Source organism: Mastigoproctus giganteus, chromosome 7 (assembly GCF_048544385.1).
Source record: "Mastigoproctus giganteus isolate SK-2022 chromosome 7, ASM4854438v1, whole genome shotgun sequence".
In the NCBI taxonomy this organism is placed as follows: domain Eukaryota; kingdom Metazoa; phylum Arthropoda; class Arachnida; order Uropygi; family Thelyphonidae; genus Mastigoproctus; species Mastigoproctus giganteus.
Window position 1 is genome coordinate 123,529,413 of NC_143581.1, and position 13,561 is coordinate 123,542,973.

At 36.4% G+C, this 13,561-nt stretch overlaps 1 protein-coding gene across 1 annotated transcript in view; it reads left to right on the forward strand.

The window, feature by feature from the left end:
* Positions 1-13,086, forward strand: part of LOC150083179 (pantothenate kinase 3-like) — a 233,580-nt gene extending 220,494 nt beyond the window's left edge. The window contains exons 8-9 of the mRNA XM_090377087.1: positions 2,402-2,527; positions 12,544-13,086. Coding sequence (XP_090233213.1) covers positions 2,402-2,527; positions 12,544-12,597 — 180 coding nt within the window. The 3' untranslated portion in view covers positions 12,598-13,086. The remainder of the gene's footprint in view (positions 1-2,401; positions 2,528-12,543) is intronic.
* Positions 13,087-13,561: the final 475 nt, after the last annotated feature.

The following is a 13,561-nucleotide window of genomic DNA, read 5'->3' on the forward strand; positions in this document are numbered from 1 at the left end:
CGATGCTAGAGGTGAGCAAAGGCTCTCTTGGATGGTACGTGGCAACAGAAGGACAACTGTGGCACAACTTGCCGGTAATTGGAATGATGGTGACAGGAGTAATATCAAAGGAAAAAAAAAAACCTGCTGAACATCGGGCGGTGTAGCGCCACAGGCCACTCTGAGTGCCCACGATAACCATGGTAACAGCGCCTACAATGGGCACGCGAGCTTCGAAACTGGACCTTCAGTGATCGAAAGAAGGTCATCTGGTCCGATGAGTCATGTTTCCTGTTGCACCACGTGGATGCAATGTGGGATGTAAACAAGCCAGTGTCATGCTTTGGGTAATGTACTGCTGGGATACCTTGGGTCCAGTCATCCACGTGCCAGGCACTCTAACGTCTACCACCTACCTAAACATCATTGCTGACCAGATACACCCTTTCATGGCAATGGTCTTCCCCTCTGGTGGTGCCATCTTTCAGCAGGATAATGTGCCATGCAACACCACTCAGATTGTTCGAGACTGGTTCGCGGAACATGAGGAAGATTTCTAGGTATTGCCCTGGCCTCTAAATTCCCCAGACATCAATCTCATGAGCATCTGTGGTTTATGTTGGAACAGCAACTCCGATCTGCGGCATCTCAACCATGGACCTTACAGGAATTAAGGGATTTGCTGGTTACGTGTTGGTACCAGATACCACAAGACACATTTAGAAATCTTGTTGCGTCCATGCCTCGCTGTATATGAGCTGTTTTGGCTGCACGTAGAGGACCAACATCATATTAGGTAGGTGGTCATAATGTTTTGGCTCATTGGTGTAGTAGTTGAAGTGACTATTAATTGCAGGGATGTCTTGCTTTTAGCTTTTTGAAAAATTGTTCACAGATAGTGGTAAAGATACCTAGTATTACCATTCTATAAATGTGATTTTGCATGTAAATTGTGTGTATCCCATGGACTGTTATAAACTTGTGAACGACACTAAATTTCTGGGATGGAAACCCAGAATTTCTGGAGGAAGACCATGTATTCCTTACAAGAGGCGCACACTGACTTGTCCATGTTTTGTTAGGTATTTCCATGTTCTTCTAATCCAAAAATAACTTCAATCAGTGAAATGATGATGCAGAAGAACAGTGTATGATTTGTAGAAAGACAATTTCATCAATTTGGGCATAAACCGAAGTACACTATGCTTTCAACCAGTGAAAGCATAGTCTTAAATAATTAATGTTATGGGCAAAAATAAATGTTTTTGTTATTATCATAAATGCTAATTATAACAAAAACCACTCCTTTATGTGCCATTTTCTTTAAGAAAATTTTTTAAACATACATGGTAGTTCTTTATAGCTTTGTGGTAGATGTATATTGAAACTAATTTTAGCATGAATATTTGTAATAGGATGAAACAGCTTACAATGAAGAAAAGCTGAAAAATTGTTTATATCATCTTATAATGACAAATACTGAAACCACATTTTCCAAAACGATTTTGCTGCTCTGGTCTGTAAACAGTAAAGTGAAACCTATACAAATTATCACTAACATGAAAAACTTGAGAGATGTAACATTGAAAATTGTATGCACCTGTCATTATGGTGCCCAGAGTTTTAGGCAAATGGTGGCCCCATGGGTAATGGTGCTATCTCTAATGTGAGTGGATATATTTGCCAATTGCATAAAAATGTGTGTATTTTTATTTGTGTATATTGAATATTTGATAGTTACAAGTAAAAGAAAAAAAAAAGTATATATAAATTACAAGAATTTTACCAAGAATGTAACAGTATATATTATTAATAGTTAATAATTAATGGACCAGGGCCACTGTCAAAATTAAGCAGAAGGAACCCAATAACCATAATGGATACATAAGTTTGTAGGTAGAGAGTGGAATAGGTAAAGGTATGGAGCTAACAGAACTGAAATTGTAACTAGAGAACAAGGAAGAGACAGAAGTTAATAAGAAGTAATTAATGCTGCATATCCTATTATTTCAACACCTCCTTCAAGGGCCAGCCACCGAAATCAAAGTAAAAAGCAGCAAAAAGTAAGGCCTCTGTTTCTGACATGAAATATATGCAGCAAGTGGTAGATTTGAAAAGCCAGTATAGAAGATAAGGGTTGAAATTTAAATCAAATTATAAGGCATACGTATATTTCATGGCAGACCTGACAGAGGTGGAATGCAAAGTGAAAGGTTAAAATAAAAGAGGATAACTCCTTTGATTTTGGCAGCTGGCCCTCAAAGAAGGTAGTGAAATCATATGATACGCAGCATTAAATAAAAACTTCTTAACTTCTGTCCCTTCCTTGTTCTCTGCAGTTACAATCTCAGTTCTGTTAGACCTTTACCTATTCCACTCTCTACCTACAAACTTATATATATATATATATATTTCTTTGCAGGGTATCAAAAGAGTTGTTTTTGTAGGAAACTTTCTTAGAGTTAACACCATTTCTATGAAGTTATTAGCATATGCAATGGATTTCTGGTCAAGAGGAACTCTTAAAGCTTTATTCCTGGAACATGAGGTATTATTTTAAATTTATTTTGTGTGTGCTTATTTGCTTATGTGCATGCAAGAACAGAATACATGTAAGGTGTTAAAAAAATACAGATGTGGTAATCAAAATTGATGGAACTAGTCACAGAAGGCCTGCTCAGATATTTTTGTATTGTGTTGTTCATTTTACTTGTACATTATTTAGTAAAATAATAAGAGGAGTTTACCTCAATATAGTACGTAGAACACTTCCGTATGATACCCTCCAGAAATTAAAACGGAAAAAACAAAAAACCGACAACTTACCGGTACATTAGAGTAAAATATAAATAATTAAATAATCAATTTAAAACAATTAAAAATCAAATAAACGCAATTAAAAGAATCTAATGAAAATATTCAAAACGATTTTCCTTCCTCCCACGTGAATTGTGTGAAATTGATTATTTAATTATTTATATTTTACTCTAATGTACCGGTAAGTTGTCGATTTTTTTCGTTTTAATTTCTGGAGGGTATCATGCGGAAGTGTTCTACGTACTATATTGAGGTAAACTCCTCTTATTATTTTACTAATATTATTATCAACGTAGAACATACTGAGTAATACAGCTCTGATTCATACTATCTAACTTGTACATTATATAAATGTACTGTTAAGTAGATCTACAGTTTTTAAATTTCCATTTTAAACCCATTTTTTTACTGATGTTAACTCACTCGCTCTCTCTCTCTCTCTCTCTCTCTCACACAAGGTTGCGATTTGTTGTAAAGGGCCAGTAGTGTTCATGCAGTTGCAGAGACATCACATGTGATTGAGACAGTGAAAAATATGCAAACATATTTCCATGAAACAACCAACAAAAATGACAGTAAAAGAATATAAGCTGTTTTCAGAGGTAATGTTTTAGACAGAGTCTAAAACTCTGTATTCAGTATTTTTAGACAAAGTCCTAAATGACCTCCAAAGCAGCACAACTGATATGCATTACGTGTTTCTTCAGTTGTATGATTACCAGTCACTGTGCAAAAGCGATTGCCAATAAAGTTATGGTGATTGGTATTCTTGGAATGATAATGAAAAGATATACAAAGATAGATTCACACCTGAAAGCATTCAGGCATAAATTTTTCAACAGGCTGAGTGAGAATGGTTTGTAAAAGTTATCTGAACAAGTATTCATTAATCAAAGTATTTGTACTGTTGACACAATGTGATAGTGTTATTTTCCAACAAATATACTATTTATTAGAATTCAGACAGACTGCTGTTACATTTAAAATCAGTCGGCATAACTTCCATTTTTGAAGATCAGAAACATATTCCACCACATATACTAAGTATGGTAATGTTTTGCAGTCATTCCTTTGGCACAATTTTTTTTTTTTTTTTTTTTTTGATTGACCTGTAAAATTGAATTCTAATTTAACCATGTTTGTGGACTGATTTCTTTTGCAAAGCGAAAAGTAAAATTCTTCTTGGACCAATATCATTCCAGAAGGATGGACCACATAAGGGAGGGGGATCTGTTATGCACTTTGCCCAGTTCAAAGTATTAGTATCAGCCAAATAGTGCAAAGCCACAGGATTTTACTGCACCAACCAATAAAAAAAAAAAAAAAAAATGGTAGCTAAGAAATTACAAATTATGCACTTCCCTCCTTGTGTAGGTAACTGTACAGTTTACTTTTGAATTTCTTCACACTGTTCCAGTTCCAGTAATTACTGGCTAAAAGAAAACTTCCTATAATCTAGTCTAAACCTCTTCACCTATAATTTGAATTTATGGCACCCAGTTCTGAAATGATTTATAACAGTGAAAACTCTGCCTTCATTCATTTTACTAACTCCTCTCAGAGTCTTATAAACCTCAAGCATGTCCCCCTCTGAGGTGTTGCCAATTTCTGTAGATCACATAATTGGAGTCTTTCCTTGTATGGTTGCCTTTTGCTGGTCTCACCATGCAAGTTGTCTGTCTTTGGACCCTTACAAGAAGCTCAGTCTTTTTTCAGATGAGGTTTCCATACTTGGATGCAGTATTCCAAATGTATTCTTACAATTGTGTTATACAGTGTGATTATGACCTCCCTATCTCTACAGGATAGTTTGATAAATCAACAATAGGATATCATACTTTTCTGGCCTACTGTTTACACTGCCCAGAAAAACTTCATATCTACCTGTATCGTAATTCACAGGTCCTTTTCTTCCTGTACTCTTTTCAATTCAAGTCCGCTAAGTGCATAATTTATTTTGGGGTTGCTGTTCCCCAAGTGTAAGACTTGAAGCACAAACACAAGTTCCACTTGTGTTTGTGTCTCAACATGCAGATGTGTAGGTTAAAAAGCAGCAAGTCAGTTATAGCATGTAATAGATCAATGAAATAAAACATTCAAGTTTATAGAGTTCTTTTTTGCTGATTATTAAAATGAATTACTTAAAAAATGTTATATTAATGTGTTTGGGCCTGTTCTCTTAAAGTATTATAGGCCTAGGTACTGTAAGATCCCCCCCCTCTTCTTTTGTTGGCCCTGTTTCTAGATAGGTAAATCAGTTGAGATTGGTGAATGGTCAACTATTGGTGCAATTTAGCAGTAATACTTGACTGGTCACTTCGGAATTGTGATCTATCTTTGTGCCATAATTCATTAAAGACAATGTCTTTAACATCTGGTGAGTATGGGCTTGGCAAACCCAGAGTCATGAGCTATCATCATTGATATCATCATTTTTCTCTTTCTTGGTGATTTCCCTTCTAATTCTGACTCTCTCTCCCTCTCAGGGTAATGCAGGAATTTTTTTTTTTTTTTTTTTTTATGCTGCCAGTGCAGCATAAGCCTCAGGCTTCCTTGTACTCACAAACACCAGCCATATTGCATAAAATATCATGTTACATTATTCTATGCTGACATTCTTGACATGAGATACAGATTGAACATTCATATTAGTATTAGTACCCCGGGGGCTCACATCTGGTGAGTATTGGCTTGGCACACCCAGGGTCCTGAGCTGGGTATCATCATTTTTCTATTTCTTGGTGATTCCCTTCTACTTTTGACTCTCTCTCTCTCTCTCTCTCTCTCTCTCTCAGGGTAACTCAGGAATTTTTTTTTTTTTCCTGGTGCAGCATAAGCCTCAGGCTTCCTTGCACCATATGGCTTTTAATAATAAGAAAGTTAATTTATACATCAGCCCAAAACACACAAAAAAGCCACTTCATCTGTCCATCCATCCCCTTCTAATTCTGACTCTCTCTCCCTCTCAGGGTAATGCGGGAATTTTTTTTTTTTTTTTTTTGCCAGTGCAGCATAAGCCTCGGCTTCCTTGTACTCACAAACACCAGCCATATTGCATAAAATATCATGTTGCATTATTCTATGCTGACATTCTTGACATGAGATACAGATTGAACATTCATATTAGTATTAGTACCCCGGGGCTCACAGCCGGTGAGTATGGGCTTGGCACACCCAGGGTCCTGAGCTGGGTATCATCATTTTTCAATTTCTTGGTGATTCCCTTCTACTTTTGACTCTCTCTCAGGGTAACTCGGGAATTTTTTTTTTTTTTTTTTTTGTCCTGGTGCAGCATAAGCCTCAGGCTTCCTTGCACCATATGGCTATTAATAATAATAATAAGGAAGTTAATTTATACATCAGCTCAAAACACACAAAAAAGCCACTTCATCTGTCCATCCATCCCCTCTAATTCAAACTACCATCTCTGGCAACACCAGATGGAAGTTTGTTCCAATCAATCACTTTATCATCTGAAAGCAAATTTTCACACATCTGTCCTGCAACCATCCTCTTTTGATTTAAATTTATATCCCTTTATGTTCAAGCAAGAGTTATGATACCATCTGCATTTAATTTACACAATCCATTTAAGGTCTTCAGTGAGGTCTCCTCACAGGTGTCTAGTATATTCAACTGGTTTACTAGAAATAAAAAGTGAAAACTGATCTATGGTGAAATGCAAGTAATAATAATAATAAAAAACAAGTGAATTTACTAGTCTGTAATTAGTGTTTAGTAACTCATCAAATGGTTGAGACCAGATCGACCCCTGACAAACCTCAGCTGTGACTGCAGTATAATTGCATTCCTGCCCAAATGGTCCTGCATTACTTCTTTAACGTGTGACTCCATTATTTCCTCTGGAACCAAAGTTAAGCGAACAAATCTTTATGAATTGGCATTACATTTGCACATATCCAGTCCATGAAGACTTCCTCTGAATCCAAAGATGCTCTCATAATCATGGCTGAATGTTTGCCTCCTTTGCTGTGTATCTTAATATAACTGCATAGATTCCATCCACAAGTGCCTTTATGTTTAACTTCAAAAAATTCTCTTCCACTTTCCTCAGTTATTACAGAATCATTTGTTCCTTATTAGAGTTTGATAAACTTCTGGCATCTACTTCCCTAAAGAATCCCTCGTGTGAATGTAGACGCAGAATACTTATTCAGCTTGTCAGCAACCTGAGCAGGATCATCAACAGTTGAACTGTTGATATCAAGTGGACCAATGTGATTCATCACCCTTCATTTTAGTGTTTACATAAGAAAAGAAGTCTGCTATTTTTCTTTGTATCCTTTGCCAAAGATTTCTCATAATCTGTTAGCTTGCCTAACATCCTTTGTGACTTGATTGAAAACTAGTTCATATCTGCCGTAGCTTTCGGTATCACCTGATAATTAATGTGTGTCCCATGCATTTTTATTCTCTGCCACAAGTCTCATTCGTTCATGTGACATCCATTTAGGTCTAAACCTTAAACATTTCTTAGTTGAATGAAAAGCCTAACAGCTTCTATGATTATTTCTTTGAATGACTCTCATTTAGAATTTTCTAATGGTAACATCATTAGTTGGTGCCACTGTATAGAATTTAAAAACTGTATTAAAATTGATGGTAGCTACATCTTTAAATCACACATCAATATAATGTAACCATTGCCACCTAGCAGTTCCTTTATCTGCAGATTCTTAATGCATAAATAATCACTGCTGTTAATTAGATCACGAGTATTACTCTCTCTCTCTTGTTGCCTATCTAACATATTGCTATAGAACATAGTCATCCAATAAATCTACAAGTTGGTTCATATTTCATACAGTCTTGCTAGCGTGTGAGTGACAAACCCGCATGGTCCAGTCAATATCTGGAAAGTTAAAATTCCCCATTATAAGTCAAACTGATTTATTGGCACACTATTTTTGTGTACAGTTGTTTAATGTACTCAACAGAGCCATTAGGCTTACAACAAACTCCTCTCTAATTTTTGCTTTCTCAGTGCTTGTTACACCAAACTGATTCAATATTTCACTGCCCACCCATATCAGGGGGTATGTACTGCTTTAGATTGTGTGCTTCTTAACTAACCCCCCTCCTGCCCTACCTGTACTACCCATAATAAAATTTTGCATCCCTTATATCTGAGTGGCACATCTATAATATCCCCACATTGTCTATATTTAATGACTTAACTGGCACTTCAAATGTAATTTACTATGCTCTTAGCATTGGTGTATATGCAAGTATACATGTACCTGTTCTTACTCTTAGTTACCCTAACACAGCCCATGCATTTACACGTTCTGTGATGACTCACATCAGGCTTTGCTTTGCAGGCTGCTGCACTTTCCACTAGAAACAAGTGGTGGAAGAATCACTTTTACCTCTACTTGTGGCTATTGTTAATACAATAGTCAGTGTTTCCTTGAAGCTAACAGTTTTCTGCCTGCCACCTTTCCTCATTAAAAAATGTGTTTTGTTGGATCACTGAAAACTGGCAAACACTTAAAAGGTCAGGAGATTTTGTTATAGAGACTGCAGATACTCTCTGAACGGCTTCTTCAAATGATAACTTTTGAAAGTATCTTTAGAAATATCCCCATACAATTCTACATCAAGAAGTGGCATAGGTTACAATATCACAGCATCTAACCAGTGATCACAGTCTGCTGATTATGTTGGTTTATATTTCGTACAGCTTACGTTGTTATGTTATTTGGTTTTTAGGAGCATTAGCAACTAAAGCCATATTGCTCCGAGGCTATGCAGTGGTCATTCCCTGACCTTTCCGCATCCTCCATATTTGGTGGTCACGGGCTCGAACCACGGTCTAATCGAGAAGCGTATGCTACGCACTGCTGATCCTGGCTTCGGAGGTACCTGTACAGTTTATGTGCCTTTCTTATTTACTGTGACATGTTTTGTTTGCAACCATGGACTTGTTTGGCATGTTATGGCCCCAGATGCTACTATAACATAAAATCACAGATCAACCAATTATTCAGAAAGCCTCCATTGAAGAGGCTCTATATAACTCAGCAGAATGTCCTTAGAACATCTTGAGGTGCATGTTACCAGTCCATAGTTTTATAGCTCATAACCCTGTCTCTTTGGATACTGATGCTACCTGTTTGGCCTTATCTCATTTGGACATTAGCTTTTATTTGTAGCAGTTAAATAAAATTAGCTTAGGACAAAATAACTTTCAGAGATGACATGTAAAAAAACAAAATTCAACACGATTTCAATTAAAAACTTTAATGTGGTATTTCTTCCTCGTATTAAAACTCAAGTTTCAAATATAACCAAGTTCAGAAATGCTGAATAGTGAATGCAACAGCATAAGCACTCTCACCATGGAGGGGAAAAAAAAAAAAACCTCATCTAGCTTGAAGATTCTATAGTCCAAATAAGTATAACAAAATACACTTTTTTTTTCTTTTTTTTTTTTATAATTAGTTGTGTATCTCTCAGCTTACAATAACAGGTGGGCAGAGTTAAGTTAATTCAACCTCTTGAGATGACTTCCCTTTCTAAACCCCATTACAGAATGATTGTTCACTTTGAATTTGCATACTAAGTTTTCTTTCCAACAACCTTTCCAAAGGAGAGGTTGGAAAGCCTTACTGTCTGCCCTTACTAGCAAGAGCCATTATCTTGGAGTTTTTGTAGACAATAAATGGACTTTTACAGTCCATTTATTGTCTATGAAACAATGTCAAAATAAAAGGTTTTATTGCCTTTCCTGTGTTATCTGCTACGACTGAGGCCTCAAAGGCTGTACTGTTCAGCCCATCAACAAAGCAGTATTTCTTCCTATTATTTTTATGGAAGAGGTCTTTGTTACCACAGGACAAATGTTCTCACATTTAGAAGTCATCTGGAACAAATTCAGCATCAGATCCTCCCCTCCTTATGACAAAGGTCTGCCTGAAAGGTGAGTGTCTGGAACATACATGAGGATATCTGGCAATCTAGATGGTTAAACAATCCCAAAAGCCAAATCACCAGACATTTTCTTCCTGAAATAAGACAACCCTTTAGAATTAAAATGGTTCCACCCAAACATGGAGACAACTTACCTGTTAACCAGACATGGATCCACAAAAGCAGAACTCTAGGTGGATCCCCTGTCTCTGTGGCAAAGAAGAGGATTGGTATCATCTTCATTTTCCATTGCTGTACAGTCTGTCTATCTGAACTTCAGAAATAATATTCCTTACAGATCTCAATAAGCCTCACTTCCAACCTGTTCACACTAGTCAGCACTCCAAAAACCTTCAAACCCTTGTGGTAGAGAACCACCTCTGCCACAGCTCCATTTAAGATGAGGCATCCTCCATGTGCAACTTCTGTCATGAAAGAAGACCCAATTTAAGTACTTAGTTACTCCTCGAGATCTCCAGATGTGTCCTGACAGCCCAGATCCTTTCTGTAAGGAGTCCACACAACTGCAGGTGACGTTTGTGTGGCCAAGCTGCCCTTGATGTAGATGGCAGAATATCTCCATTAGGGGGAGAACAAAGAAAACTTCACTGCACATGGCAGCAGATGACGATCACTGTGAGTATTGGTGATCAAGATTTTGGGATGGATTTTTGCCAACCAAAGGTAAGTATAGATGAAGAAAGTTGAAGGCTTTCAGGTAAATATAATCTTTGTAATTTTGCTACACTAATTTGCATTCAAATTAGTTCACATTCAAAATTCCACAATTGTGCCCATAATGATAATGTAGAAAGTCTGAAACTGAGTCACTGCGTAGAATTTGGTGGATTTTTGCAAATTTACATGGATAACAGATAAGTTCGGTATATTGTAGTAGATTACTGTAGTTTTAATGTACTTTAAGCCACAAATTATCATTATTTTATTGTCTTCTTTGTTATGATGGCCTTTGTAACAACTGTACTAGTGACAGTGTGTATATATATATATATCACCATCAGACATGTTATATTTAAAAAAAAAGTGTAGAAACCTCCAGCTATACAGAATTTGCCTGTAGTAATGGTATTTTGCAAGCCAGTAGTGGTAAGAGGGCAGCCATCTTGTCTTCTTCCCTCTGCTTGTATTTCACCAAACACTGGGAAATAACTGATAAAACTAAACATTTTGACTCAGAAAGTAGACATACTCAAAGAAATAATAGGTATTACTGTGTGACAGGAGTGGGGGAAGAAATGTCAGATTCGAACAACGATACAGCAGAGGCCATCACTTTACCTACGGTGTGGTGGTATCCAAGAATACATTTGAAAGCTGTGATGTGGATGTTCAAATGAAAAACCAGGTTATGCCTATGATAAGCAAAAAGGACATCTGTAGTTGGGTCCAACTCCCCTAATTCAGGACATAGCCAAAACGAAATAGACAAGACTAAAGCCAGTGATATTCAGGCAATACTAAGCAATGAAACAGAGCCTGAACAATTGGGGCATCCATCCCCAGGAACCACACAAAAAGGTATCCCATTTTGAATCTGACTATAATAAAATGCCAATTAGAGGAATATATAACAAGCCAATGTAGCAGAATCACAGCCACAATCAGGACACAGATTGAGGACTACTGGACTAGACTAGAAAGAGATTTGTTATGAATGAAATTTTACAAACTAAACTGGACTGTAAAGAGTAAACAAACAATTAAATGCTACAGCACCCGTGCTCTTACTCAGGTGCTGACGACACCAATAAGGCCCAGGTGAAACCAACAAAAGGACCCAAAGTGCCCCTAAACAAGGCACCTAACTTGTTAATCTTTTTGGAGATACTTCTTATGTATTTGCTCTTAAATCTGTTATCCTTCTGCAAGGCTCCATTGCCCACTAAAGGTTTCACATCTCTATGCCTAGGCCTGCTCAAATGCAGATCTATTACACTTATTAGTGTGTGTGTGTGCGCACACACACTGTGTTCCACAGTACAATACTATATTTAAAGATGCAAGAATGGAGCAAGACTATATTTTGGGCTTACTCCATTCCTCTTGTGACTGGAATGAGGCAATCCAGTGTCCAACTTTTCTGCCCCTGGCTTTACGAGACACGGATGACTTTTGTATGGTGTTCCCTCTACTGTCCTATCCCAGATCTCCGTGCTGATAGACAAATGTTGATGCTGGGAGGCTCCTTCCTTGGTGACCATGCCTCCTGGTAACTAAGTTGCTAGACAAACAACACAACTCATGACAACACACAATTGGCATACCCATCTGGCTTTTGCAATCTCCACAGTGATACAAATAGCAGTAGTGAGCAACACTGCTTACAAGAACATACACAAAATCTACCCTTACTTTACTTGTGTGGAACACTCCTCCGAAATGCTCATATGTAATAGTCATACCTCTTTGGGCTACCCAGCAGTATTTGTAGTTAGAGGTGCTGAATTTTGCTGCATATGCCAAAAATGGTTAATGGAACATTGTGTAGAGCACTCCTAATCACATAATAATGGGACCACCTGAGGGTTCATTATTTGGGAACAGTTGGTCTAGCTATAGCAGAATTTGAGGTGAGGGTACAGGAGTTTGAATCAACAGCTGGGTATTTAATATGTAATAAGCATTTGATTTTGGTCAATTTATATTTAATATATTCTCCATTGTAAAGCTGAAGAGGTACTTTTTTTTGCATACTACTGAATACGTAACTTTTCCCATGAAATTGTTTCCTGGCAGTGATGATTTTATAGAAGCATCTTTACATAAGATTGATCACATTTTAATCTTTTGCAGGGATATTTTGGTGCAGCTGGGTGTCTTCTAGAATTAATGAGGACAGGTAGCTAAAAGGAGAGGCAAGTGAACTGCTAGAAACCAAATCAGTAAAACTATAATTCCAGATTCATTTATCATATAAGGAGATGAAATCAGTCTCAACAAAGAAATTTAAATGAAACATTCAGAACTCGAGATTATGATTTAAATAAGAAAATCTGATAATGTATATAGGTAGTTTACAGTTCAGTACATTCCATGTTACATAATATTTATATGGCAAAATTGATTTTTAATAAAGTCAAACAAATTCTTAAAAATTCTTTATTTTCTGTGTAAAGAATATTGTACAGTGTTATCCTTCCTATGAGGTGTTTACAAAAATAGTTTTGTATTTTTATAAAACAAACAGCTACTGCCTTGTAACATTTTTATAAGAACTATCATGTTTTCTATACTTATTCTAGCCAATGTACAGATTTTTTTTAAATGCAAAGCATTGATTATGTAAGTCAATCAAATTTGTGTAGACAGCAATTTGGTAATTGAAGTTCATTTCATTGTCTGTGATAGCACAATTTAAATAAAAAATATTTCTAACTTCAAGTATTTCTTGTATTGAATACAGAACCCACACTAAATAGTAAGGTGAGCTATTATGTTTCACATTTATTCTTAATAAGTTCTATCTTTCCACTTACACAAGTTTATAAAAGAAAAAGAGTGTACATTTATGCTTGGTAAGTAATGCAGCTTTAATAAGACTGGTTCATTCAGAAAAATAAGGCCTCTAATTTTTTTTTTTTTTTTATCATATTAGCATTTTGATAAAGAGGTTTAATCTGTAAGAGGTAGAAACTGGGAAGAGCTCCTTATTTTTAAACTCTTTTTGTACTTTAACTCATAATACCTTAAAAGGTGTTTTGCTGTTTATTAAAAATTGGGGAAATATTCATTGAATAGGGTCAAAGCTGTTTTCACCACATTTATGAATCTTGTGCAATTTCCATTAAATTAAAGGGGAAAAAAAATGTCT